Raw genomic sequence first — 24,993 nt, 5'->3', positions numbered from 1 at the left:
GCAGACAAATCCAGTTTGTTCTATCAAACCTGTGGCTGTGGCTGTAATAATGCACCTATTGATCACAAGATTGGGTATAAGCACGGCACTGTGTCTGTGTATGTTTGTGTATGTGTGTCTATGTGTGTGTGCAATCAGCTTGGGGTTCAGATCAACAAATGTTCATTACTCTTGCCCCTTCCCCTTAGCAAACACACCAACACACTAGATAGCTAGCATTCATCACAGAACGCCTGCAGGGTGGTAAATAACTACTCCATCTCTGCTGTGTGTGTGTGTGTGCATGTGTGTGCGTGTATATATATATATATGTGAGTAGACTCCATAGCCTATGTGTGGAGCCCCACCACTGACAAAATGTTTAAAAAACAAGTCAAAAACATAACTGAATACATCAAGAAGTATTTTTAATTGGACCATTTGAATTGAGTGTAAAAGGTAATATAAAGCTTTTTTCTTAAACCACCAATCAGTACACGAAAAAGAGAAAAGTGTTGTTCTGCCACCAGTCAGTTGATAAAATAAATGAAAACTTAATTTATGTCACTCTTCTATCCATATTTCACAAGCTCATTTCATGTTTCAATTAATTCTTTTTCTTTTTTTTTGGTTCTTGACACACATTAAATAATTTATTCACTCCCTATTTTCCCATGAAAACTCCCATTTTCCTAAACTATCAAAATATGGGAGTGTGCTTTAGTTGCTGTTACAAGAGTTATTATGTTATCAATTCCATATTTTCCCATTTGCCTAATACTTCTATAGATATCCAAGGAAAGGATTGGTTTGTGTGTGAGTGTGTTTTTGTGAGTGTCTGTGCATGTGTGTGTGCTAGTTAGCTTTCCTGAAAATGCTGGTAGCTAAATAAACTGAGCATAGATAAACCGTACATGCACGTACTGTAGATACCGCATTGGGCACTGCTGGTCATTGTATCAATGTACAACACGGCCACCTTATTGGAACGAGGTAGTTGCTCTTATAAATGCATTATGTATATGCAATAAAAAGTATAGAGTATACTGTGTGTCACGAAATACTATACATTTACATTCATGGATTCATACCAAAATACTTGTGTTTAATGCAAAGTAACAGTAGGCTAATACAATAAAATAAAGTGGAGCCTACTTTTTAAAATCATTTTAGAAGTATTTTCTGTTTTCATATTACGTTGTAATATACCTACTATGATGATTTAAAAATATAGACTAGAGACCAGCGTGCAGGTCGGTTACATCGTTATCTCAGTCTCTCTCCTTTGCTCCACTGTTAAGTCTATCAGCAGGTCTCAACAAGGGGAGTCACATCCACCTGCTACATGATGCACATTTCCTAACTTGGACATCACTCCCAGAGTTGGGGGTGTTCCCCAGAGATAAAGCTGAGCTACTGACAGGCCTGAAGTGCTCCCAAGGGACTCTCCATAACCTGTTGTTCTCCTTCTCTTTTCCACAAAATTAGGTTGCAAAAAATAGGTAATAAATGCATGCTGGTATTTGACATGTTTTTTTTTCCTCCCGAAAACAAAAACATTTTAAAATAAATATTTGTACAACGTAATGTACAAATGCTTTTTTGAATAACGTATAACTGATATAATAACGTTCGGGCACACCCCTATCAGCTCAAGTGAAACTACTTGTTTCAATGCAGTAAAAAAGATGCCCTCTTGTTCTAACTCTCTGTCCTTCATGCCTCCATGAATCTTACAGAAGAAGCTGTGTCACAAGTCTCCCTTCAGCCACAAACAGTGACATCATGGAGCGCTGGTAGAGAAATGGCTGTCCACAAATGATGTATGTGACAACACAGAACAGAGATACCTGAAGAAGAATGCTTTGTAGTGCATGTAAATCAATTCAGTAAAATACAAGAGCGATAAGTAAAAGCGAAGAGTCTGATAAGGTAGATCTACCTCCAAATTTATGTGACTGACACAATAATGTCTTGTCTTTGCTCTAAAATAATGCCTCTACACAGAAACTCAGGACAGCATGAGACGAATGAAACCATATTAAAGGGAATTCTGGTATTTGTTATGATGTTTGTCCATCATTACTATCGGTCATGATAACATTTTTCACTTCCTTTTGTACTGTATATGAGCAGAGTGAATTTAAAGTTGAGAGGACCTTTTTCACCATAATAAAGTAAGTTTTGAGAAGTGATCTAGAAGACGACACTGAGTTTGCTAACCTAAGTTCCTCATGTAGGGATTTCCAAAGCTGCAGGGTTCTAATGGAAAACGCCTGGTTACCTTTGTGACGAGGTGGGCTGTGGGAACAGTTAGGAGGGTCCTACCTGATGAGACTGTAGACATCAAACCAACCCTGTATCCAAGAAATTACCTTCATATACAACTAAGCAATTGCATTGTGTTGAGAAATGTAATCGTTGCCTGGATTATGTTCACAGGTAATGTTTTTTTCAAATGAATGAAGCATTATATATGTATATATATATGTATATATATATATATATATATATATATATATATATATATATATATATATATATATAAAGACTGAGAGTGAGTGCAGTCCCGAAATAAGTTTCAAAAACCTACATTTACCAACCAAAGCGTCTAGCACGGAGGCTCCAACACAGACAAGAACACCAACCTGTGGATACAAAAAGATTTTACCAGCCTGCACAGCACCTAGCACCTAGTTAGTATAGCTAGCATCATTAGCAAAGTACTGTGTGTAACCCATAGACTGTATAAAAATAAGGTGTAGCCGCTGTGTTTCCAGTTTAACAGCACCATGCTGGGCAGGTGACAGGTGTTTTGGGTTGTTTAAGTTTTCAGTCAGAATGTAACAGCATAAATAAAAAAGGCTGGCACTCTGTACTGGTGAGTATCAGCCCAATTAAAGCACAAGCAAAACACAGTTGGTGTGTGCAAGTTTCCAAATTACAAAAATAAATGAGAAAGGCAATCTCTAGTTGTGGCAAATTACTGTATAACTGCTATGCATACACAAATATAAGAAAAACAACAAGGTTAACAAACAAGAATTTCCCTTTAGTTAAAAAACATACAAAAAAGTGAGGCAAAGGTTGGTTTATAGTTTGAGGTAGTTTTTAATAGGAACTGCTAGTCCTTTGCTGTCTGAGCTGCACAGATGGTCCGATGCTGATTAGCTTGGTAATCAGTATGAAACCACTGATAAGGCTAGATAAGATAAGCGTACAGTGCTCAGATTACAGTATATTCTGAGCTGCTCTCCAGCTAAAGCAGTATTTGTGCACAGAGCATGGCCAGCTTTTCTACTGAACAAAACATGTAATGAGTTATGACAGCACTGGGACCCAAACAGACAGGCAACCCAGCAGAGAGTGAAGGCAGTCAGAACAGGTAACAAATCAGGGGGGTAATAAACAGCTACAACACTAAGGCCTCCACAGCAAAAATTCGTACCAATTTGAATTAATTTGAATTGAATTGCAGTGATTTCAAAACAACACTGAGTTATATCCTATGTGTTACACTGGATTGTTCCATCCTTCCGCTGTATGTAGGTGAAGCTGAGACCAGAGGAGGAGAGGCAGGTGAGGAAAGTGAGGAGGCATGTTAGGTTCCTGGAAAGAACTTGGACTTATGAGAGAAGCTGGAGGCAGAGGAGTGAGGATGGAGCAGCTGTCACCATGACAAAACTGTCACAGGCTGATCAAGTGGTCCGTATATGGGTATTAGTGGCTGTGGAGCTCATAAAGTTGTCCATCTGGAGGTGAAATTAGTTTATTCCAGACAATAGAAGTAAGGCAACTAAAACACCCTCATCAGATCTGGATCGTATTCTGGGTGCAGTTAGAAAACTACTATCTGATGATCTGAGAGCTCTGACTGGATTATACGCAGTGAGTGAGGCAGAAGTGTACTGAGGATCCAAACCATTAACTCACACTGGGAGCCAGTGAAGTGATTTCAAGTGCTGAGGTACAGCAGTGTGTTTCACATCCCTCCTAACAACAGTTAACTTTGGTTTCTTTTCACCATGACCACAGTCTTTTCCTAACAACAGACCTTACCTGACCATACCCAGCTGCCATGTTAGGTGTGGTCACAGGTTCAAGAAACATACCTTTCAATCCACGTAGTCCAGTGCGGCTATGGTTTTCGTCCTTCTATAATGTAATGTGCAGTTACTCACTAACCAAGTAGACTTAGTTCCCTAACACCAGCCAAACCTTGACACTGACAAAAAATATTCACTGAAAAGGGATCCCAGGCGGTATTTATCAAACTTCTCAGAATCACTCCTAGAAATCCTGCTGAAAGTGAAGCTAGGACTAAAACACTCCTACATCAGAATAGTTACTTATGGAGCTTCTTACACTGACTTTCAGTTCTCTTTTGTAGTTCTCTAACAGTTGCTGTTTGAAAAATGAAACAAAAGAAACATTAGAAATGCACAAAATAGCACCACCTTTTTTATCTATATTAGTATAGGTAAGTTATCATATCAATCTTATGTAACCAGTCATATAATGCCAAAAAATAATATATAGCTTTAATCTTACTATGATTTTTTACCAATAAATCATTTGCATAAGGTTGTTGGAAAACTCTGACAAGACACTCACGTGGAACTAAGATAAAATACTTTTAAACTTGTAGGCTAGATTGTTTGACTCAGCTGGGTGATACATCAGTCAGCCTACTTAGCAATGATTTTGAAAATGGACTGTGTCTCTATTAACTTATGTACCCTTACAGTTGGGAAAATTATTTGTTGTTTGTCACTTTGTTTGGAAATATACACGGTAACAATATTTGTTAAATATAGCCCTGCCATCGCTATTTTTAAAAAAATTTTATAAGCCTCTGAAAGCTTTCTTTGCTGATAAGTTTCCAATAAATATCTGAAATGCCAGCTGATGAGAAGGATGTAAAGTTACCAGGCTGACTCATTCCACCAGAATGAATGTGTTCGCATATCTGTGTGCTTTCATGGATTCCAGGATTTTTAAGGGGTCCAAGCAATGAACTATTCTTCTTCTTCTTCTTCTTCTTCTTCTTCTTCTTCTTCTTCTTCTTCTTCTTCTTCTTCTTCTTCTTCTTCTTCTTCTTCTTCTTTGCTAAAAGTATTTGTGCAGCAAAAACCAAAAGTCACCAAAATTTGCAAGTGGGTTCCAAATTCCACCCACTACTTAGGCACATATAATGATACTCATTGACCTCAAGGTGGTGCTGTAATAATCAAGTTTACGTTTTTGCAATAATCTCAAAAACGGCATGGCCTGGAGTGAAAATTCTTTCATATATATATATATATTTTAATCTCTCAAGTCATCTGCATCTGATCTTCTGCTCTAAAAATGTCACTTTTTTGCGATTTTTTTGTCAATTTTCTCAAAATCCTATTTTCGACATCTCGTTTAGTTGACTTCACTGATCTTAGCAGCTGTTAAAAAAAATTGAGATACATCCATCCATTTCAATTATACAAGCCAAGTCATATGAAACATGTCTTCACTGAAGGTCATAAGCTATATCAAATGTTTCTGAAAGTAGATTTATATACAATACTTCAACAGAGCATCAGCATATAGTAATGACTACAATTTACCAAAATGACCACAAATTATTTAAAAAAAAATCATTTTGCTTCTTGTCACTTAAATAAGAAACAAGCATACAAATGCTTGTAATCTGCTTTGACCCTCATCATTGCCGCTCACACCTATATTCCTTTTTTTTTGTGATGAAGCGCTATAATTGACTGTTTACGTGTCTATCCACTTATTTTCTCTAACTGCCCAATTCTGTAGTTTGTATTTTGGGCTAGAACAGTCCAGGCCCACATCAGACCCACTGGGGAATACTGCACACTCAGGTGTCTTAGTGTGGCAATCCCTGCTGAAGGTATCTCCCATTATTTTACCTAACACAGATTGCTTACAAGGTCTTCATTATATGTAAGCACTGTCATGTTATACCTTCTTAAGGAGGTCTGATGTGAACAAACATGCTTTGTTCCTCTGGAGTGCAGTTTAGTATGTCTAAAGCCCTTTTCACACATGCAGTCTATCCCTGGAATGTTTAGGAACATTTCCTGCATGGGGTCATGTGTGAATGTGATCAGGAATGGATAATCTGGAATCTGTAATGCCAATTTACCAACTCAACACCTAGTAACATTTCAGGGAACATAGCTGTGTTGTGAATGAAAGCAGTAACATTGCAGGGACAAGCACGTAAAGGGTCACGTCTGTCTGACGAAAGACGCTTTCATGTGGAGTGAGCAAACCAATCACAAAACTCGACGTGTATTTGACATTCTGTTTTACAACACGGCGGTCATGTCACAAAATTTCTCATATTACTAAAATATATTTCTAAAAACATTTGAGGTGAGAAATAGGCAATGCAGTAACAGAATCTTGATTCATATTTGATCAGGACTGCCTAGTTTGAAAGTTTGATCTGAGTTTCATGAGTTTCGCCCTTTTCTTCTTCTGAGTTTTATGGCGGTTGGCATCTATAAGTGTTGCATTCCTGCCATCTGCTGGACTGGCCCTTGCCCCATGTATTCTGGTATTGCCATGACATGTGGGAAAAGGCACAATACGGAAATGTTCCTGAATGTAGCTGCATGTTTGAATCGTGAAAATCACTAGTGGTGCCTTAAAGGTTATCTCTGTAATTTACAGGGAACTTCACGTGAAAGAGGCTTTATACATTACTTTTATTGCATTGCTAATGCTGTCAATGCTCTTTCTTTCTTTTTCTCTCCAGTCATTTAGAAGATGTGGTGTTTGAATGTGGCTGTGAGATCCGCTGGCTGCAGCTATGGCAACAGAGGGGAGAGGCGGGGCTAAGCAGCCAGCAGTTATACTGTGCTGTTGGCCTCAGGAAGATACTGCTGCAGGATCTGAACATTAGTAACTGCGGTAGGTTTAGAGTATGCACATTAGAAAACATATACGTACAATACACACTTTGACTATAATGATTGGGAATTCTGACCGCTGATATTGACTTTGTATTAAAGCTGTTATAAGGATATAGCATGTGGTTATTCTATATGTTTCTTATTTTCAAAGACATTCTATGATACTTTCTGACTTCATCCTGTCTATGGCTCTCAGCCACAAGCCCATGAGATCCTACTGAAGATGAATACTGTACAGTACAGTATATACTATTAAGTTCATTATGTAGTAGGAAATTGGGACAAAGCATCAGTGTGCACTGAGTTCTCGGTTCTCTGTAATGCTGAAGAGCAAGTTCACCAACTGGACTATTCTCTGTGGAAAAAACTGTTAGTCCTTAGAGTCTTTTAGTATTTTTTAATGAGTTCTGACAGTATTGAAAGAACTATATTGTATTTCCTCTTACTTTATCTCTCTCTCTCTCTCTCCACCAGACCTGCCAGATATTAGCGTCAGCCACAGCAACCTCACAGTTATCGAGGGTGATCGAGTAACAGCCACTTGCAACGGCTCTGGATCCCCTTTACCTGAGGTGGACTGGCCTGTTAACGGCTTGCGCACCTCTGATTCACAAGACGTAAGTAGGACACACATACACACACACACACACACACACAGGAAAACACACAACATCTAGACTTGTGAGTGTTGCATTTCACACGTGATACAAGCAAGCTGCTTGTAGTTACCTCATAAATAATTGATGTGTGTCTGTTGGCATCCATCAGTGACATAACCTCCAGCAGAAACAAACCATTGTACAGCAGTGGAGTCTTTCTGACAGTGGAAGTGTTGAAATATCATCCACATAGATTACTACTTTATTACTAACAGTAGAGGAGATTAGTTAAAGAACTATTTACAGTATTTTCCTCCTATCAGCTTTGTCAAAGATGTGTTTCAACAACTCCAAAGTCACCAAACTCACAAATTTAAAAAATAGCTTCTCTGTAATGGAAAAATACAACAGTTAGCTTAAGCTCCAGAAGTTCTTTTTTACAGCGAAGCCACAGACTTCTCACAGAACTAAGCTAATTAAGATAACTTTTAAAAGGCATATTTCTTTTCTTCTGGCTAGCTGCCTCCTCTCCTCTAGTTCCCATGTCATCCTAACACACGACTGGTCTTTCCACTAAACGCAACAAGCTAAAATTGATGTGAGTGTCTTCCACTCACCTCCAGATAGATAGCCAAGCCGGTGAAGAAACTGAGCTTCCCAGTGATTACTGTAAAAAGTTACTGAGTAACACATAACTGATGCTGTTTCACTATTACGGTATATATCATACAGATAAAAAACAGTAAATTTTTATGTTTTGTGCACAACTATACATTGATACATATGAGTATATTATGGTGTGGATACTGTCATTGTGTATTGTGCTACTGACATTGCCCCATTTGTGACCTCAGCACTCTGTACCTTACTCCATGCGTCGGCCACATAGCCTTTTGCAAAACTTAGAGGTGAAATCTAAATCTTATAGTATTTTTAATTGTTATCTAGTATTAGGCTACATTTTATTGATACCCGTCTGCCAGAAATGATAAAACACTTGCCCAGGATGGAACCAACATTTACATTCACACTCTGTGCCACTCTTCATTGCTAGATATACATACATTAAGCTGAGTCTGTGGGCTCTGACCAAATCACTGAATAACCAACAGAGTGCCAAAGTCATTAATGGGGCTAAAGCCATGTTCAGATTGTAACTATGAACAACTGAGTCTGACAAACCGTTCATGCCAGCCTCCAAGTTATAACTCCAAGTCATAGATATCAGGAATTCCTGACAGCCTTGGTGAAAAGAACTACAGAAGTGTCACAAATTATTGGTATAAATACCTGCAAATCATCCATCACTGGCAGTTACATAAAATCCAATATTAATACAATTCAGCTATTTTAAAAGGTCCTATACACAATTCGTATCTGGTTTCCCTTGTTAACAAATTGCTTAAAATACACACCTCAAAAAATTTAGGAGATTGGAATAATGTGATTACAAGGCTAGCAGTGGGGGAAACCATCTTGGAATAATGTAATACAAATTAGCTTGCTGGCTGTTACCTAGCTAAAATGTACACTACTTCCTTTTGCTTACATTAGTGAGTGTCTGCTCCCTCACATGTTCAGCCATTATTTGCACATGGAATGTTCACTGACTTCATCCTGCTCTCCCTCTAGGCCAAAGTCTATGGCAACAACACCATTCATTCCATCAACATCACTTTGGTCAATGTGAGCAGAGACGACAACAACTTCCTGTTGACCTGCACCGCCACCAACATCGTGGGTATGACCAACGCTTCCATCCAGCTCACTGTTCACTGTAAGTGCACACACACGCACGCACACACACACACACACACACACACACACACACACACACACACACATACAGTACACACATAAAGTACACACATACTCACACACAATGCTCTTCTATTAGCTGACTGTAACATTTTTCATTTAATGGTCACTCTAGGAGAGTACTTATTAGTGTTTTCATAGTGTTAAACAGGCCCATCCATCATCATTACAGGCTATACACATCTGATCTACAGAGAGTGTGTGTTTGTGAGTGTTGTGTGCGTGCCAATGTTTGTATGTTTATATTCAGGCGACCTACAAAAGGAGGTGTTTGCATGAATGTGTTGTCATGAATAAAGACCACATAAATTATCCTGTCATTTGGTGATTAAAAAGACCAAAAGAGCATTACACCTATAGTATATCATAAAGGAAATTCATTGTCCAGCTGTTCAGCACATAATTAAATCTCATTAAAGTCAATGAGAACCTGTTCACTCATTTTATATATATTTATATGTAAGTATATTGCATGAACATTAATCATATTCCAATATCATTGTATTAATTTTAACTGACCATTTTTATTTTACTTTAATTGTTCTCTAGTGTTACAATTATGGATCATTATGGATCATCTCTTTTGAACATAAGGCCAGATGTTACTGTCTTTTCTTCAATTTTGATGTATTTACCTAATGTCCATCTTTCTAAATAAACTGATGCATCTTGTGCTGGCTGTAGATTAAGCTGAATGACTTGTCAAGTGGCTTTTACAAAATAACTTCAACTAAATATTAGCTTGAGTACTCCAGAAACAGCATGCATGTACACAGCAGCCGGAATTGAATGCCCTCTACTTTGGGTTTTATTCCGATAGAGATACATTAATATGCACAATTCAACAAAATTGCTGGTTAATTCCATGAGACTACAGTACAGCAGTGGAATTATCAATTAATCTCAAATTATGCTGTGATTGTTCCACAGTACACTTGCAGAGACTTTCTAAATAAACAGTAATTTGTGTGGTGATACATCTGCTTATTATGTAATATATGGCCTGAGTCAACTGAGATGGCTCCAACAGAATATAATAATAATGAATTAAATATGATCCTGAATACAATTTAAAAAGTGTGATGTGTTTATGAGCAGATGACTCATACTGTGTGCACAGCACATGTCAAGATATGTAGATGAATGTTGTAAAAATCTATTCACTTTATTCATGAACTCAGTTTAGAGGTGTGTCTAATGTGTACAGATTGAAATATTCTGGAAGAATGCGGCATCTCTGCAAGCCTGTGTATGATAATGTAACACACCCATGGATGCACAATCTATTTTCAGTGTGAGCTCCACCCGAGCATCATGCATATATCTATCTACACCCAGAGGCTTGAATTTAAAAACACAAGTCCACCGTGGAAAGTATTTTAAGTTGCTCTGTCCTGGAACTTAATTTTGCGGGTAAGCAACATGAGCCAAAACTGTGCTCGCTGCCTTCAACTGCATTTATAAACTCACAACATTATTACTGAATTCCCCCATCATGAAGTGCTGACAACTATTTCAAGCCTGGCTGGTTTTAATGGACTGGCAGGATAGATGACTCCGACCACAACATATTTATCAAATTACATCCATGCATCTCTGTGCATCTGGACATAGTTGCATTGTTTATGGATTCATGAAAGGTGTAGTTGATGTCTTTGGTTTGTGGGGGTTATGTTTATGAATGTCAGTTTCAGTTCATTTTGCTTTTGATAGACCGACACCCATTTTAAGAAAAGTTGTGATGTAGCTTTCGTTTGTGATAGCTGTCCAGCAGTAGGTGGTCAGAGCTAGCATGTGTGCTCTGGTTAGCTTGACTTTTAGCTCATCTTTCTTCTCCTTTAAGTGTTTTTTAATGTGTTTAGTCACAGTAGCTCTCGATGGCATAAGATACTCGGGCTCGAGATACAAAACTGGCCCTCTACCACACTGACTGGCAGCATATCGGCACACCAACTGAGTGATGGCGCTCACTTTCTGCTTGTTCATAACGTGGTACAGCACAGTGCTAGTACAGTACTGGCCCGAAGATAAAGCTGTGATTACAAGACGACCCGACCCCCTTTTCCAACAACTGTTTTATATAGTATAGTTACATACTCGACACATTTTTTTCACAATTATTTTCTCCAGCAGTTATCCAGCATTTATAAGACTGCCTGTTTGTCTTTATGAGCTTCTTATCATCTGTGACAGTGGTATTTGGCAGCTTGACATATTCTGTTTCTGCAGTAGAGACGTTGGAAGATGCTTTGGACTCATTTTCACTCGTCATGAATTTATTTCCTCTGTGGTAGAAAACATGTTACATGAGCCTTCAGAAACTCCTGCAGGTTAAATTGGACTAACCAAAAACTTGAAGGGCTGACTGACTCTAAAACACCATAAACAGACTTTAAGACACTTGTTAGCCTAGCAACATCACTGCTACAAACAACCCATAATGCAACACTCCATGCAGGAGTCGGTGTTGAGCTGGTAGTTTAACCATTCAAAAAGAATATCTGATGTTTTGAACACGTAATTGTCTAGCCATTACCGGAGTGTGTATGCAAATGAACCCATAGACTGACATGTGTAACTGGTTAACAGTTAACCGATTAACAGTTAACCATTGACATCCCTAGTTATGATCATGTTATCCTGGCAATAATTTTAGCTAGTGGAGATGCAGTCAATATATGAAAGGGGGTTATAAAGCATAAACATGGTTGCCAGGAAAGCCCAGTGTTGATATGTCTGTTTTTAAAATTGCCCTTTAAATTAGCTCCAACTGTTGGCCTTTATTTCAAGCTGCAAAAACCCAGAAGCATCATTTCTCTTTCTTAAGGGCCATACTGCAGTATGTAAGCCAAACATAAAATAGTGTGCTGTGTCTGGACTGATATGTGAACAGATGCTTCAGCAAATAATGTGGATATAAAATCATAGTTCATTCAGAGACACTTATGTTAGGGTATTGACCACTTATTGCAAGTGGTTATATACAGATTATATACAGCGATTATATAGTGGTTATATACAGATTTGGTAGAAAAGGCTCTGCTGTTTGAAAGATCTCTCTAAGAATTTGAGCAATGAAAATTAATCTTGGTTAGATCACAAATAAAAAAGCACCACATGAGGAAGGGGTTGGGTAGTGGAGGGAGCTGCAACAGTGGAGAACTTTGGCTTGGGCATAACAAGTTATAATGTCCCTGCATAAATATGATTGGATGTTACTAACCATTCAGCTGTGAATGATTGTAAAACATATTGGAAACAGCTGATACTGGTGCTTATGCCTCATTAGTGAAGTAGATTTGTAGCTTGTATCTTGATCATGATTGCGACTTTGGAGTATTCCAGATATATGTATGTGTATGTAAACATCATATCCTGGTTTTGAGAAACTTGAATACACTAGCTGGAATACTGGTTTCTGATCACTGATTGGTAAATGCACAAGTTCATCATTTAATTTGAGTTACATGGTAGCTGGTCAGTAAAGACACGATGATAAAATGATGAGTTTGAAAGTAGAAGTCTGATAGCATCTGTCTTTTACTGGTCAGTTGATGAAGGAGACAGCAGAAATCCAGCAGTTAGAAATAGCCTACAGCAAAGTCCAGCAGCCACAGAGCAAACTGGGTGCATCCTTCACTGCTGAGGTAAGCACAGAAAGGACACAGAGTACCTGGGTGTGGAGGAGTCAAAGACATACTGTACATGCCCGCACACCATCAGAAACCAATGTGTAGTGTATTGGTGAAGTGTATAGATATGAAAAACCAGGACTTCAGTGGTATATGACCATCAGGATCAAACTCAAACCCAAGATACTAGCGTGCATGTAAACAACCCTTTCTCCAAGAAATTACATTTACTAATATGCAACAGCAAATACATTTTGAGAAAAACTTAATGTCACTCGAATTATGTTTTCATCAACATAATGAGGAGGCTTTTTTAAGGATAGTTTCTGCCAGTTGTTAAATGTTCACCGACAACTTGTTTCATTTTCTCCCTACAATTTTATACTCCTGCTTCCAGCTCTCTTCCAGATTGTTTTAAGTGTACCTGAAGGTCTTGTCTGTGTTATCTCATGTAGCTGTGAACCAGCTGAGAAAACATAAATAAAAATGAATTGGCTCTTAATTGGTAACCTCTTCTCTTCGTTGGCAGTCTTAAAGGACAGGTTCCCAATTTTTCAAGTCAGTCAGGAGCCCAAATGAACAATGAAACAGGGTTTTCTTGCCATAATCATTCCACCTGTTCATACTGACCATTAGAATATTCCTTCATAATGCACTTACAATGTAAGTGTTGGGAGACAAAATCCACAGTCCTCCTGTGCAAAAATGTATTTAAAAGTTTATCTGAAGTTAAATGAAGCTTCAGCATTCAAATGAGTCAAATCAAGTAAATATCTTTCAACGTTACAGTCTTTTTACTGCCAAAGTTCCTCTTTCTGTTATTATACTTCCACCACAGCTCAACAGGGAAACACTGTCCGAAGAAACACAAAGAGGGAATTTGATGCTAAAAAGACTATAAATGCGGCAGATATCCACTTGATATGACTAACTCAGACTGCTGAAGCCTCATATAAGCTTCACATCAACTTTTAAAGGACCAGTGTTTAAGATTTAGTGGCATCTAGCAATGAGATTTCAGATTGCAACCAGATGAATACTTCTTCCGTCACCCTCCCCATCCAAGCATGTAGGAGAATCTACAGTGGCCTCCAAAAACGCGAAAGGCCCTCTCAAGAGCCGGTGGTTTGGTTTGTCCATTCTGGGCTACTGTAGAAACGTGGTGATGCAACATGGCGACCTCTGTGGAAAGGGACATGCCCTTTATATACATATAAAGGGCTCACTCTAAGGTTAAAAAAAACAATGATTCTTATTTTCAGGTGATTATATGCTAATTAAAAGATACTCATGAATATTTTATTCAATTTCTGCCAAGCCTGTTCTGCTAGATGCTACTAAATTATAGACACTGCACCTGTAAATGAATGGGAAGCTCTATGCATGCAGTCACAAAATGACTGTGTGGACACATTGTGGATTTTGTCCTCCATCACTTACACTGAAAGCACATTTGAAGGGGATCTTTTAATAGTCAGTATGAACAGGAGCAATGATTACAGCGAGGAAAACCTGTTTCACTGTTCATATGGACACCTGACTGTATCATGTTATGTGATTTAGAAGGGCCCAGTCTAAATTTGGCACAGAGATGTGGACAGAGGTGGATTTAGTATAGCATACACATGTGGTTCTTATATGCAGACATTTAAAAAAATAAGCAAAATTGCCAAAGAAAAAAAATCACTGGTTCCGGCTAACAAAATGTGAATATGTGCTTTTTTCAATGATAGCTGATAACTGAATATCTTTGGGTTTTTGACTGTTTGTGGACAAAACAAGCTATTTGAATATGTCAATTTGTGCTTTGGGAAACTGTGATGTACATTTTTTTAAATGTTGAGATGCTTTATAAACAAATAATTATTCTATTAACTGAGTAAATAATCAATAAATAAAATAATCCATAATCCATAAATAATAATGGAATCCAACCTGGTTAAGTCTTGAACAAATGAGAGCTGAGACTCTCTACAGAGGGAGCCCACAGATAGACAATCCACAGCAGATAATATTTATGGAAGTGTAACACTGATGGCTCTTTCCCATGACGCTGCATGTTTCTATTTGTGCTAAAAATGCAGTGCAGTGTATTGAACTGAAAATGTTTTTGGTTTTATCTTACATAATTAGATTGTCTGTGTTTATATATGTTTCCTTGCTGTTGTATATTGCCTTCATATTATTGTTTATCTGAATTTGTCTATTGCCATTAGCTGTTGTTTAAAGTGGGTTACATTTTTCATTTGGGCCAAATTTTGCACATCACATTTATTCATGTTTACTCTCAGTTTAGGCTAACACACAGCTGTTGATGAGCATCTGATTCGTTGATGTTGTAACTTTCCCTGCTGGAACATCTTCTTGCTATTTTCTTATAGAGTAGCTCTCTCTTGTTACTTCTGTTGGTACTGCTTTTGTCTTTCTGGTTGATTTTGTGTTTGTCATTGCTGTTGTCTTTGTCTTTGTTGTTCATATTCTTCCAAGCACAAAACCACAGGAGCAGCAGAGGAAGGATGCTGTCCCTTAAACAAACATCCTCACTGCCAGTCTGAGTGTACTTCTCCTATATAACCCTACTTAAACACTGAATACACAGTTTTCATGCAGACAGCTAGCTGCGGTAGTTACATCCCATTCATCTATGTTGTGGGCTTGTAGATAATATTGTACTGCATATCGATTCAGTAGAGAACAGCGAGCAGTTCTATAGAAGTCACTTCAACAGAGGTAGACTTTTTCTGGCTAAGGGATAATATTATAACACTGCTTCCTAGAGAATATAATTATGTGTTTACTTTATAGGAAGGTCTCACTGCATGTAGTTGAAAACAGATTGTGATAAACTGTCATCACCTGAATGACTTCATTTGATGTTAAAACATGACAAATACAGAGCAGGGATGCAGTTTCTTAAAATGTATGATTACATGCTGCAAACAGCGTTGAGTGACAATTTTCTTTGTGTTTGTTTTTATATTATTTGGTACAACCAAACAAGGATACAAACATAAAATGCAGTCAAAATGACACTGAAGGGTAGTGCACATCAAACCCACAGGTTTTTGTGTAAAAACCTGTTTAAGTAATGACTTCTTAAGTACAGTGGTTTTATCGCTTTACCATAACAAGCCTTAAATTAACCCTTTCATGCATAGTGGTCACTACAATGGACAGCTATTCAAAAGCCGTTTTCTTATATATGCATGGGTTTTAATGGTATAGTTCAGCCAACACAGTGGACTCTAGTGTGTCATCCCATACACTGCCATCCATTGGCCAGCCTTTGTAAGTGCAACACAAATTTCTCAAAACTGAGATGGCCGCCTGCCGGCTGGAAACACTCAGTAGCTAAGGAATATCTTGCCAATCCTTCTATATTAATACACCCTTGCAGATAAATAAAATTTTGTAGCATCAAGTAACAACTAAGGAGTAATACAATTGTTAAAATTTCCAAGTATTGATTTCATGTTGGGAGAAAATGACAATTAATCATCTGTCCACTAAGTTGGACAAACGCCTTGAAAAATGCATGTTTAAAAAAAAATGAAGTTCAAATATTTTTTCATGCCTAAAGAGGAATAAAAACACTTAGGAAAAAAATCCTGACTTAGGTTATCATAATTCATGCATGAAAGGGTTAAATTCATAAATAGTGAGACCGGTTATTTGTATTATTAGCAATTTAGTCCTCAGGTGTGCAAATATAAAAAATCCAAATTCGGCAATGCCTGTACAGTTGGTACATTGATTACTATGTTGGTGACTAAACAGAGACTGCAAAAACACTTTAGAGGTCAAATTAATGCAAATGACTTGAGGCAAAAATGTGCTTTGTGTTCAATCAGAACTCAGTTTAGGAACCGCAACATGATCAGTTTATTTATTCCATCCAACACTTTTGGACTGCGTGTGTAATGAACACAGCAGCCTCGAGGTGCCACTAGCACGATATCTTATTATTTTTTCTGGATAATTATGAATAAAGGTATTTTCATCCAGAACTCCTTTTACTATCAGACTGTCTGATTCTAATATGTCAGATTGCATTATATGAATAGTTTTGGTTATCTGAAGCTCGGAAACCTCATCCAAGCAGGTCTGCAGATATGTATGTGTGAATGAGTGTGTGTGTATATGAAAGGATACATTCCATGAGCATTTGATATAATGGCTAATAACAACGATCATCTTTCTACGGTGCTGGTATGGGTTTCTCAGAGTGGGCTGCAGTAAGACGATGACACTGTTGCTGCAAATGGTAAATTGTGTTTGCATTCGGGTGCAGTTTTTTCAGTCAACACAGAGAAACATGAGAAGACGCACACTCACACATTCCAAATCGATCTGAACAGATTGTGATGAGACCAGCATATTAAAATGATAATCAAGGTCTCTCTCCTCTGTCTCTTTGTTTCCTCTCTTCCTCTCTTGTCCTTTCATATACTGCAATAATACATCAAGTGTAATGACAGACTGTATAAGCTTCACTGTAGTGCAGGTACATGCAACATTGTAATACAATCAAATCCTTTTATGTCTTTCTCTGTTTCAATTACAAAGTGAACAGTGCTCATCTGTCTTTATTTTGTCTTTTCCTCTTCAGTTCCTCCCTCCATTGTGAAGCTGAACGAGCCAGAGCGCCGCCATGACACATGCATAGAGTTCACCGTCAGAGGTTCACCCCACCCAACCTTACGATGGTTCTACAAGGATAAGGTGCGTTTGTTTACCTGTCAGTGTATGGGTCTTTCTTCCTATCTTTATTCAAGAGTTTGGTCTTTCAATTTGATAGCATGAGTTATTGATTTCACGTTCGGATTTTGTAATTCTTTCCCTCAAACCCTGCCCTCGCACTCACAAAGCCCCCTGCTTGCGTTTAGATTTGTTCTGCTTCTGCTCAAACTATATGCTTGCGCTCAGATATATTGTTGCTTGCACAGATTTCCTGCTCCAGCTTCGGTCCTAGGTTTCTGCTCTGCTCTCAGATTTTTTGTGCAACAACCCTGTCAGAATTCCCCAACCAATAGAAGGCCAGGTGTAGTATTGACCAATGAAATGACCCCTGCCTCCTTGTGGGTGTGTTTGTTTTACTTCTTAGAGCGTCCCATACGGGCAGTTACTCTTCAACCTTATTAAATGTACTTCCCCTGCTTTCTTTACCACTTTTGGAGTAAAAAGACATTTAATGTATACACCAACGCACATACTTTTTACTATAATAGCTACATATAATAGTAGCTGTTTAGCACACCGACATGATGCTACTCTTTATCTCCTATCTATCTATCTCCCATTCAGGAAATTTCACACACTGAGTATGTGCGTCCTGATATGGATATTTACCAGGACTACATAGAGGGCTGCCTTACATTCAAAAACCCAACACACCACAACAATGGCAACTACACTCTGGAGGCCACCAACTACCTGGGTGTGGCCACCAGCACTGTGTATGGACACTTCCTCAACAAGCCCTTTGATGGTAAGTTGGGACATTGAGTTCATGTTGTATGGGGAAGAGTACAACTCAACTGGTACATACAATAGAATGTTTTCTATCAGCAACAGAGAAATATATGTAGTAATTAACTTTCTAATGAAATGATCAGAATGTAATGAACTGACTGTAATGGTGACGTAGTGATTGGTTTCCTCACTAATTCATTGCTCTTCAGCTGTCCTATGCAAGGCTTTCATTTAGTGGCTAGAAGTACCAACCCCCACCACCCCCTCTGACTCTTTCATATTACAAGAAGCAAGACAAACCTCCATTATGTTGGATTTGATACTTAAATAATGACTTATGACTGATCATAAGGGTCTGCTAATGGCCTCTGTAGAGTTGCCATTATTAGCAACAATAGATCATTTGACAATGAATAAACTGTACATAAACATTATATAAATCATTAGTTTGTTTATGCATGTTCATAGACTAAATGTTTGTCAAGGAGAAATATTGATCTTGAAGTGTTGCTGGATGCACAGAACCAACCAACCCTTAACAATTTAATCTTTTTTTTTACTGAAGCACTACAAACTTTGTATTAAAGAATGGCAATAATGAAATATCTCATTTAAAAATCACTAGATTTCCACTTTTTCACACAACAAATATGAAAAAGTCCAACAGGCATTAATCCTATCTAACCCCTCTACATAAGCAATAGTGTGATGGGATAGAATTTTCTTCCCTTCTCTCCTTTTCATCTCTTCACACTGAACTCTTTTTCAATTGTGAGTCAGTGTTTCCCATGTTGAGTATAAATGAACCCAAAGAGCCTGCATACAACTAAACACAACAGGCAACCTAAAGTTTCAAAAGTTAAAGTGACAATGCTGTGATTTTCTGCACTGAAAATAGCCATATATACAGTATAAAGCTCTGTCACACCATTCTCGCTAACTTGGTAGTTCTGGAAGCTTGGTACAAAGTACAGTAGACATATTTGGCCCCCTGATGAAAACTGAACTTGTGAATTTCATTATTTATAAAAGCTTTTACATCAAATCTATAGATTTAAGATTTTTAAGCTAAACTTAACCTTTCCTAACCCTAGACATACTTTTATCTCTGGTGATATTATTCCTCCAGTCCATTCCCAAGGCCTGGTTTAACCGTCAGTTCAACACAATGTAACAGCAATCTGTTGCCACCTGGATGGCGGCTGGATGTTATGTCAGCCGCTAATCAGCAGCAATCTGTCTATGTCTGTGTTGGATGATGTGCTGACATAAAGCTTATATTTAGTTGTAGTGTAAATGAGATGTGGAGAAAAAAATATATTTAGACAAGAGGTGATATCTTACTAACTGATATTTCTGGTGTTTTGCTCTTTTCACACATTACACACATTCTCTGTCTCTAATGTTACACTTGCTCTTCTTTAGTTGCCCTCTACCCTCTAGTCATTTGTGTTTTTGTGTTTCTTGTGACCTGTTTGTACTCTTCTTTACCTCGTCTATACAGAATGCTTTACATTTTCTTTTCATTCTTCCCCACCTCTCTTTCTTCGTTCACAGATCAAGAAACAGATTATGATTATGGTGAGTGCTTTTTTCCCAAAGAATCTCATTATAGCTTTATGCTTTTGTTTTCACTGGGGTGTCAACATTTGTTATGACATATTCTACATAATCAAAAGCCCCCCCTAATGTTTATGCTGTCATACATTTGATTTGATTAGCCAGTATGCTTGTATATTCATCATAGAACATGACTAGTGCTGAAGAATACTAAGCTGAAAAATCACAAAGCTGATTTTTTTGAATGCATTATTCAGAGTCAGAATAAATATCACTTGGATATCTGTCCCTGGGAGAAGTTCAGTTGAAATGTATCAACAATGTATCAATTTGTGCGTTTGTAAAACAGTGTTAAAGTCTATTATGGAAAAGCATAAAAGTGAACAGAAAAGTTACTGATGATTCAGGTTCCATACAAAACTTGAATCCACAAATGAAAAGGCTTTGGATGACCCTGCCTTCACTCTCAATATACAGTAAATGATTGCCTGTCTGCCTGTCTGTTATACTAGACAACAATACTGTATATGTGGATGAGATAAATCATAGCTACATCTTATAATATCAGTGGTGAAAAGTAATTCAGTTACATTTACCCAAGTACTGTACATAAGCATAGTACTGAGTTACTTTAGTTGACTATTTTCCAATTTATTATGCTTTATACTTCTCCTCCTTAACATTTATTTGACAACTATATTTATTTTATTAATTAAGACTTTACATATAAAACTTAATAAAGTACTCATTGTTATAGATAAAACTATCCAACAGTATCTAAAATAATTCCGGTGAGTTCCACCTCCCACCTACAGCATTCTCAACATGCTGCTTACACATTAGCACACCATTTATAACAACCATTAATGTCATATATTATGTAACACTATATATTTATATTTAGTAATAAAATATTATGTAAGGGGTCATTCTGCATGAGTACTTATTTAGCTGATGATATGTCCATGTGTAGTGTTTTCCCCCATATGTAATGCAGTATATATATTTTTTTACATTACACTATTGATACTTTTACTAAAAGCTGGAGTGCGGGACTTATATCTTTTCTTTCTGGCAGTGAGAGTAATGGGGGTTGCTCAGCTGTAATTGTCTAACACAGGCATGCAGCACGCTCACATACCTACCCTGAATAACAGGCATGCAGAGAAGGCCAGTAAAAATGGATATGTTTTGACAGTCCATCGGCCTAAAAACATATTTTTTGATAGTCCATCCGCCCACCGGGATTTGTCCCAAAACAGTATGCCCGATGTTAAGTGCATCATTGGCCATAACCTACTGTTCTGGCTGTAAAACGGTGGATAAATTGTGTTGAATGTCACACAACCCCCGCAAAATGAGAAGAATTTGATTAGAATTTGATCCATTCGGTCATAACATTTGGAAAGTCTAGAAGAGCCGCACAATTAACAGCCAAACGGCCAGCATGGGAATGTCACCCCTGAACCCCGCTTTCTGTGAAATACAGCCAGATTTATCTGGCGGTGATAGGCTTAATCAGCATTGTTTGATCTCATTTAGCAGGGGCTTGAATGTACGTTCATTTATATGTAAAAGTTCTGCACTGCAGGTGTTGAGTACTCTTCCCACCACAGTATAATACATTACAATGCAAACTTAATACAGTACTACAAAAAGTTGAATCACACCCCTCTTAAACTTCAACTAGAGCTCGACTGTGGTATATTGATTACATAATTGTTGTATGGTAAATATGTTTACTTTTTGGACCTCTGTGAATATGATTGAGGTTCATTGAGGATTGATGATTAAGTTCAAGGGTTGTAAGTGGCGCATGTGAACTGAGCTGAGACAAGAAATATGGCCCAGTAAAATGAATGAACACCATTTATTTTATGATTTCATAATTTTCAAATCATTCCCCAGATGTTTCCTGGAAAGAACTGTGTAATTGGGTTGTGGTTGTAGTGTATAATACAACCACATAGAATATGTGGCAAAAATATGAAATTTGTGTACAAGTGTTCAATTAAACGACTAGGAAGAATATAGCCTACACTAATGAATAAATAATGAATTGATATTAACTTATGTTAAAAATGACCTTTTAGTTTGAAGAAAGGTTACAGTATAATCTTCTCTAGGACAGGATTTATTGTAGAGCTGCTTAACTGGATTGTATTTGATTGTATAGTTCTTTATAATATTGCATCCACCCTCTGTCTATTTACTGACCTATAACACTTATAAAATTGTATGATATGTCTTTGACCTCCTATCTGTTGCTCATTGTTGATACTGTATGTTTATTATTGATGTGAGTAGCTCTGTACTTCAGGGTTATATGTCTGCAGACAGTTCCTGTTCGGCTTCCCTGTAGAAGTAGCAGGGCAGTAACTGTTGTGATTTTGAAATCCTGTCTGTATCTGCTTGTGTTTTTTTCTTTAAGTCACCCCGACTGCAGAGACTCACAAACCAGAGGATGAAACTTTTGGGGTGAGTTACTGAAATATTCAACGTGTTGAGTGCTTGGCTGAGACTTTGGATTGTGTGTCTTCCTTTTCCCCTGATTACCCAGGTAGAGAAACAAACTTCAAATGAGCCCAGACTGGAAAACTCATTATCTTGTCTTTTCTCATGGCTGGTTTAACTTGGACTTGGACCCAGTGTCTCCTTTTTCAGTCCTTGGTCTCGATTGAGTCCAGGTAGTTGGCAGCTCTCATAGCAAACTGGCCACTCTGCTGTCATTTCTTCAGTTATTGATTAGCAGATAAAACAAAATTTGCACAGGCTTGTGTTCTTTCCTATCACATTTATAACTCAGCACAGACTTGGAATCGACTTAAATTGTGTTGACTACAGCCCTGTACAGACACCAGCATACAGAGAGCATATTAACCAGAGATTATAGAGTTTGGCCACTATTGGAATTAACCTTGACTAGCTACAGTTGACTGAATATACATGCGACAGTCATCATTTTAGCCAGCAAAAATGAAGGCTACATTTTGACTAATGTTAGTTGTCAAAATCTTTGGGTTCAAATGATAAGTCTGGTGACTATATTGTTTTCTTGCTGTCAACGAATAATGAAAAGACCCAAACCAACAATATATTAGTCTGTCTCTCAATACTTCCTGACTTCTGTGCTCAGTCTGTGACACTCAGCCCCAAGTCCATTGGTTCCTACTGAAATCCTTAAAAACAGCTCACCAATATATATTTTCATTTTTAAAAAGGGCTTGATAATTTCCTGAAACAACTGGCCACTGTAGTTTTTAACAAACGTTACTCAAACAGGAGGAAATAGTGCATTTGTTAGGGACTATTTTCAGCAGCGGATTAATCCACATTTGGTGCTCTAGTGAGTATTTCTGACAGCAGGATGATGTGTGTGGGACTGAGTCAAAATAAACTACATTGTGTGTGTTCATAGTGATGAAGGAACATGTCACTCAGTGCAACAGTGTGACTCATTGATGTGTTTTAATAGTTTTTGGACAACAGTGGAGCTCTACAGCACAGATGAATAAGACATATCAGGCTTTGATCCACATAGAATGTTAGAAGATCAATTGATTGTTGGTTTGGCTCTTCACATGAGATTTGTTGACAATAAGAAAAATATAAAATATTGCCAGCTTTGAAAATGCTTTGAAAACCTATAATCTCAAGTCATAATTTTGATATAAAAAATGATTTACTGTATAGCCGGAATCATAACATTGTGCGTGTCTTTTTCAGCAACTGTCATTAACACAATAATGTGTATAAATATCTAAAATTTCCTTCCAGTTTTCAACAAATACACAATAAAAAATAAATCACAATAAAAAGCATTAAAATGATTTCAATAGTATTACTGAGTTAGATTTTAGAATACAGTTGACAGCAGCAACTGTATGACTGTCTGTATACACAAAGTCATGTCTCTGGGAGAATCCATCAGCCTAATGACCATTATAAGTACCAGTGACGTGCAAAAAATATAAAGAAAAAAAACCACAACACAGAAGAAGAAAAAAAAAAGAAAAAAATGTAGTTTGAGAAATTGGAAGTGTTGAGAACAGAGGGTGTTATTTTAATCCAGCCTTTTCTCCTCCTCTATTCACTCTCAGCCGTTTCATTCTATCTGCTGAAATCCCCTGGTGGTTGGTGAGCCTGAGAGTCGGTTTGAAATGTAATTGAGTTCATCTTTTTCCTGTAATTGACTGGGAAAAGATAACTGTTGAGGCTGTGGTTCTTAAGGAGCAGAGTAGGTTAGTTTGTGTGTGTGCATTCTTCTTTTTATATGCCTGTGTTCAAGCTCTGTTTCTGTCTACATGTATATATGCCTGTATTCATGCATATGTAAATTCAAGTGTATATGTGCATGACACATACTGACAATGTCTTAATGTGATGTTGGATGTATGAAAACAGTTCACATATGGAAAAAAAAGAAAAGAAAGAAGACATTAAGAGCCCCACTAGCAAGACTGCAATGTTTCATTACAGCATATCATTTGAAAATGTTGAACAGAACTAACAACATTCTGAGGATTACTTACCAGCTGTGGGGCTACAAAATATAAAGTTTATCCTAATGGTGGTGCTAAAGAATTCATCCCCTCTGCAGCATAAACATGCCCATACATTGAACTATTTTTAATATAAGTGATGTGAACACTGTACACTAACCTTCCTTTCAGTTAAACTATTGTGTTGACAATTTGACGTGAGAGTGGAGCCACAGAAAAAGCTGAGTGTCCAAAATGGAAAGATTGCAGCCTCTAGACTAGGGATAATGAATTTATTATAGATTTATTTAAGATGATTCAGCATTGCAATCCCAACATTGTCAGACTGACCAGAGATATCATCTTTTTTATTTCATGCATTCTTCCTCCTTGTCAAAACCTGATGCCTTCATTACCCAGAATGCAACTTCACTCAATTCACTCGACTGTACAGATTCAGGTGTGTTATGCTAGTGGCGGCTAATGTAGCCTGGAGCTGCTAGCCTCATATAGAGATGAGGAGTAG

The 24,993-nt window shown here is 37.6% G+C and overlaps 1 protein-coding gene across 2 annotated transcripts in view; it reads left to right on the top strand.

Moving 5' to 3' along the window:
• The window catches only part of LOC122986452 (NT-3 growth factor receptor-like), a 227,087-nt gene that overhangs the window by 68,509 nt on the left and 133,585 nt on the right, over positions 1 to 24,993 (top strand). Inside the window, exons 4-10 of one of the 2 annotated variants that reach the window (XM_044357745.1) lie at positions 6,749 to 6,903; positions 7,380 to 7,522; positions 9,137 to 9,281; positions 17,564 to 17,676; positions 18,259 to 18,442; positions 20,938 to 20,955; positions 22,418 to 22,464. In XM_044357745.1, the coding sequence (XP_044213680.1) occupies positions 6,749 to 6,903; positions 7,380 to 7,522; positions 9,137 to 9,281; positions 17,564 to 17,676; positions 18,259 to 18,442; positions 20,938 to 20,955; positions 22,418 to 22,464 (805 nt within the window). Of the gene's footprint in view, positions 1 to 6,748; positions 6,904 to 7,379; positions 7,523 to 9,136; positions 9,282 to 17,563; positions 17,677 to 18,258; positions 18,443 to 19,995; positions 20,008 to 20,937; positions 20,956 to 22,417; positions 22,465 to 24,993 lie in introns of both variants that reach the window. The other variant, XM_044357746.1, reaches the window with a different exon arrangement.

The sequence above is a fragment of the Thunnus albacares genome, chromosome 7 (genome assembly GCF_914725855.1).
Source record: "Thunnus albacares chromosome 7, fThuAlb1.1, whole genome shotgun sequence".
NCBI lineage: Eukaryota > Metazoa > Chordata > Actinopteri > Scombriformes > Scombridae > Thunnus > Thunnus albacares.
Note: the sequence above shows the minus strand (reverse complement) of the source record. Positions and strands in the feature narration are given on the sequence as shown.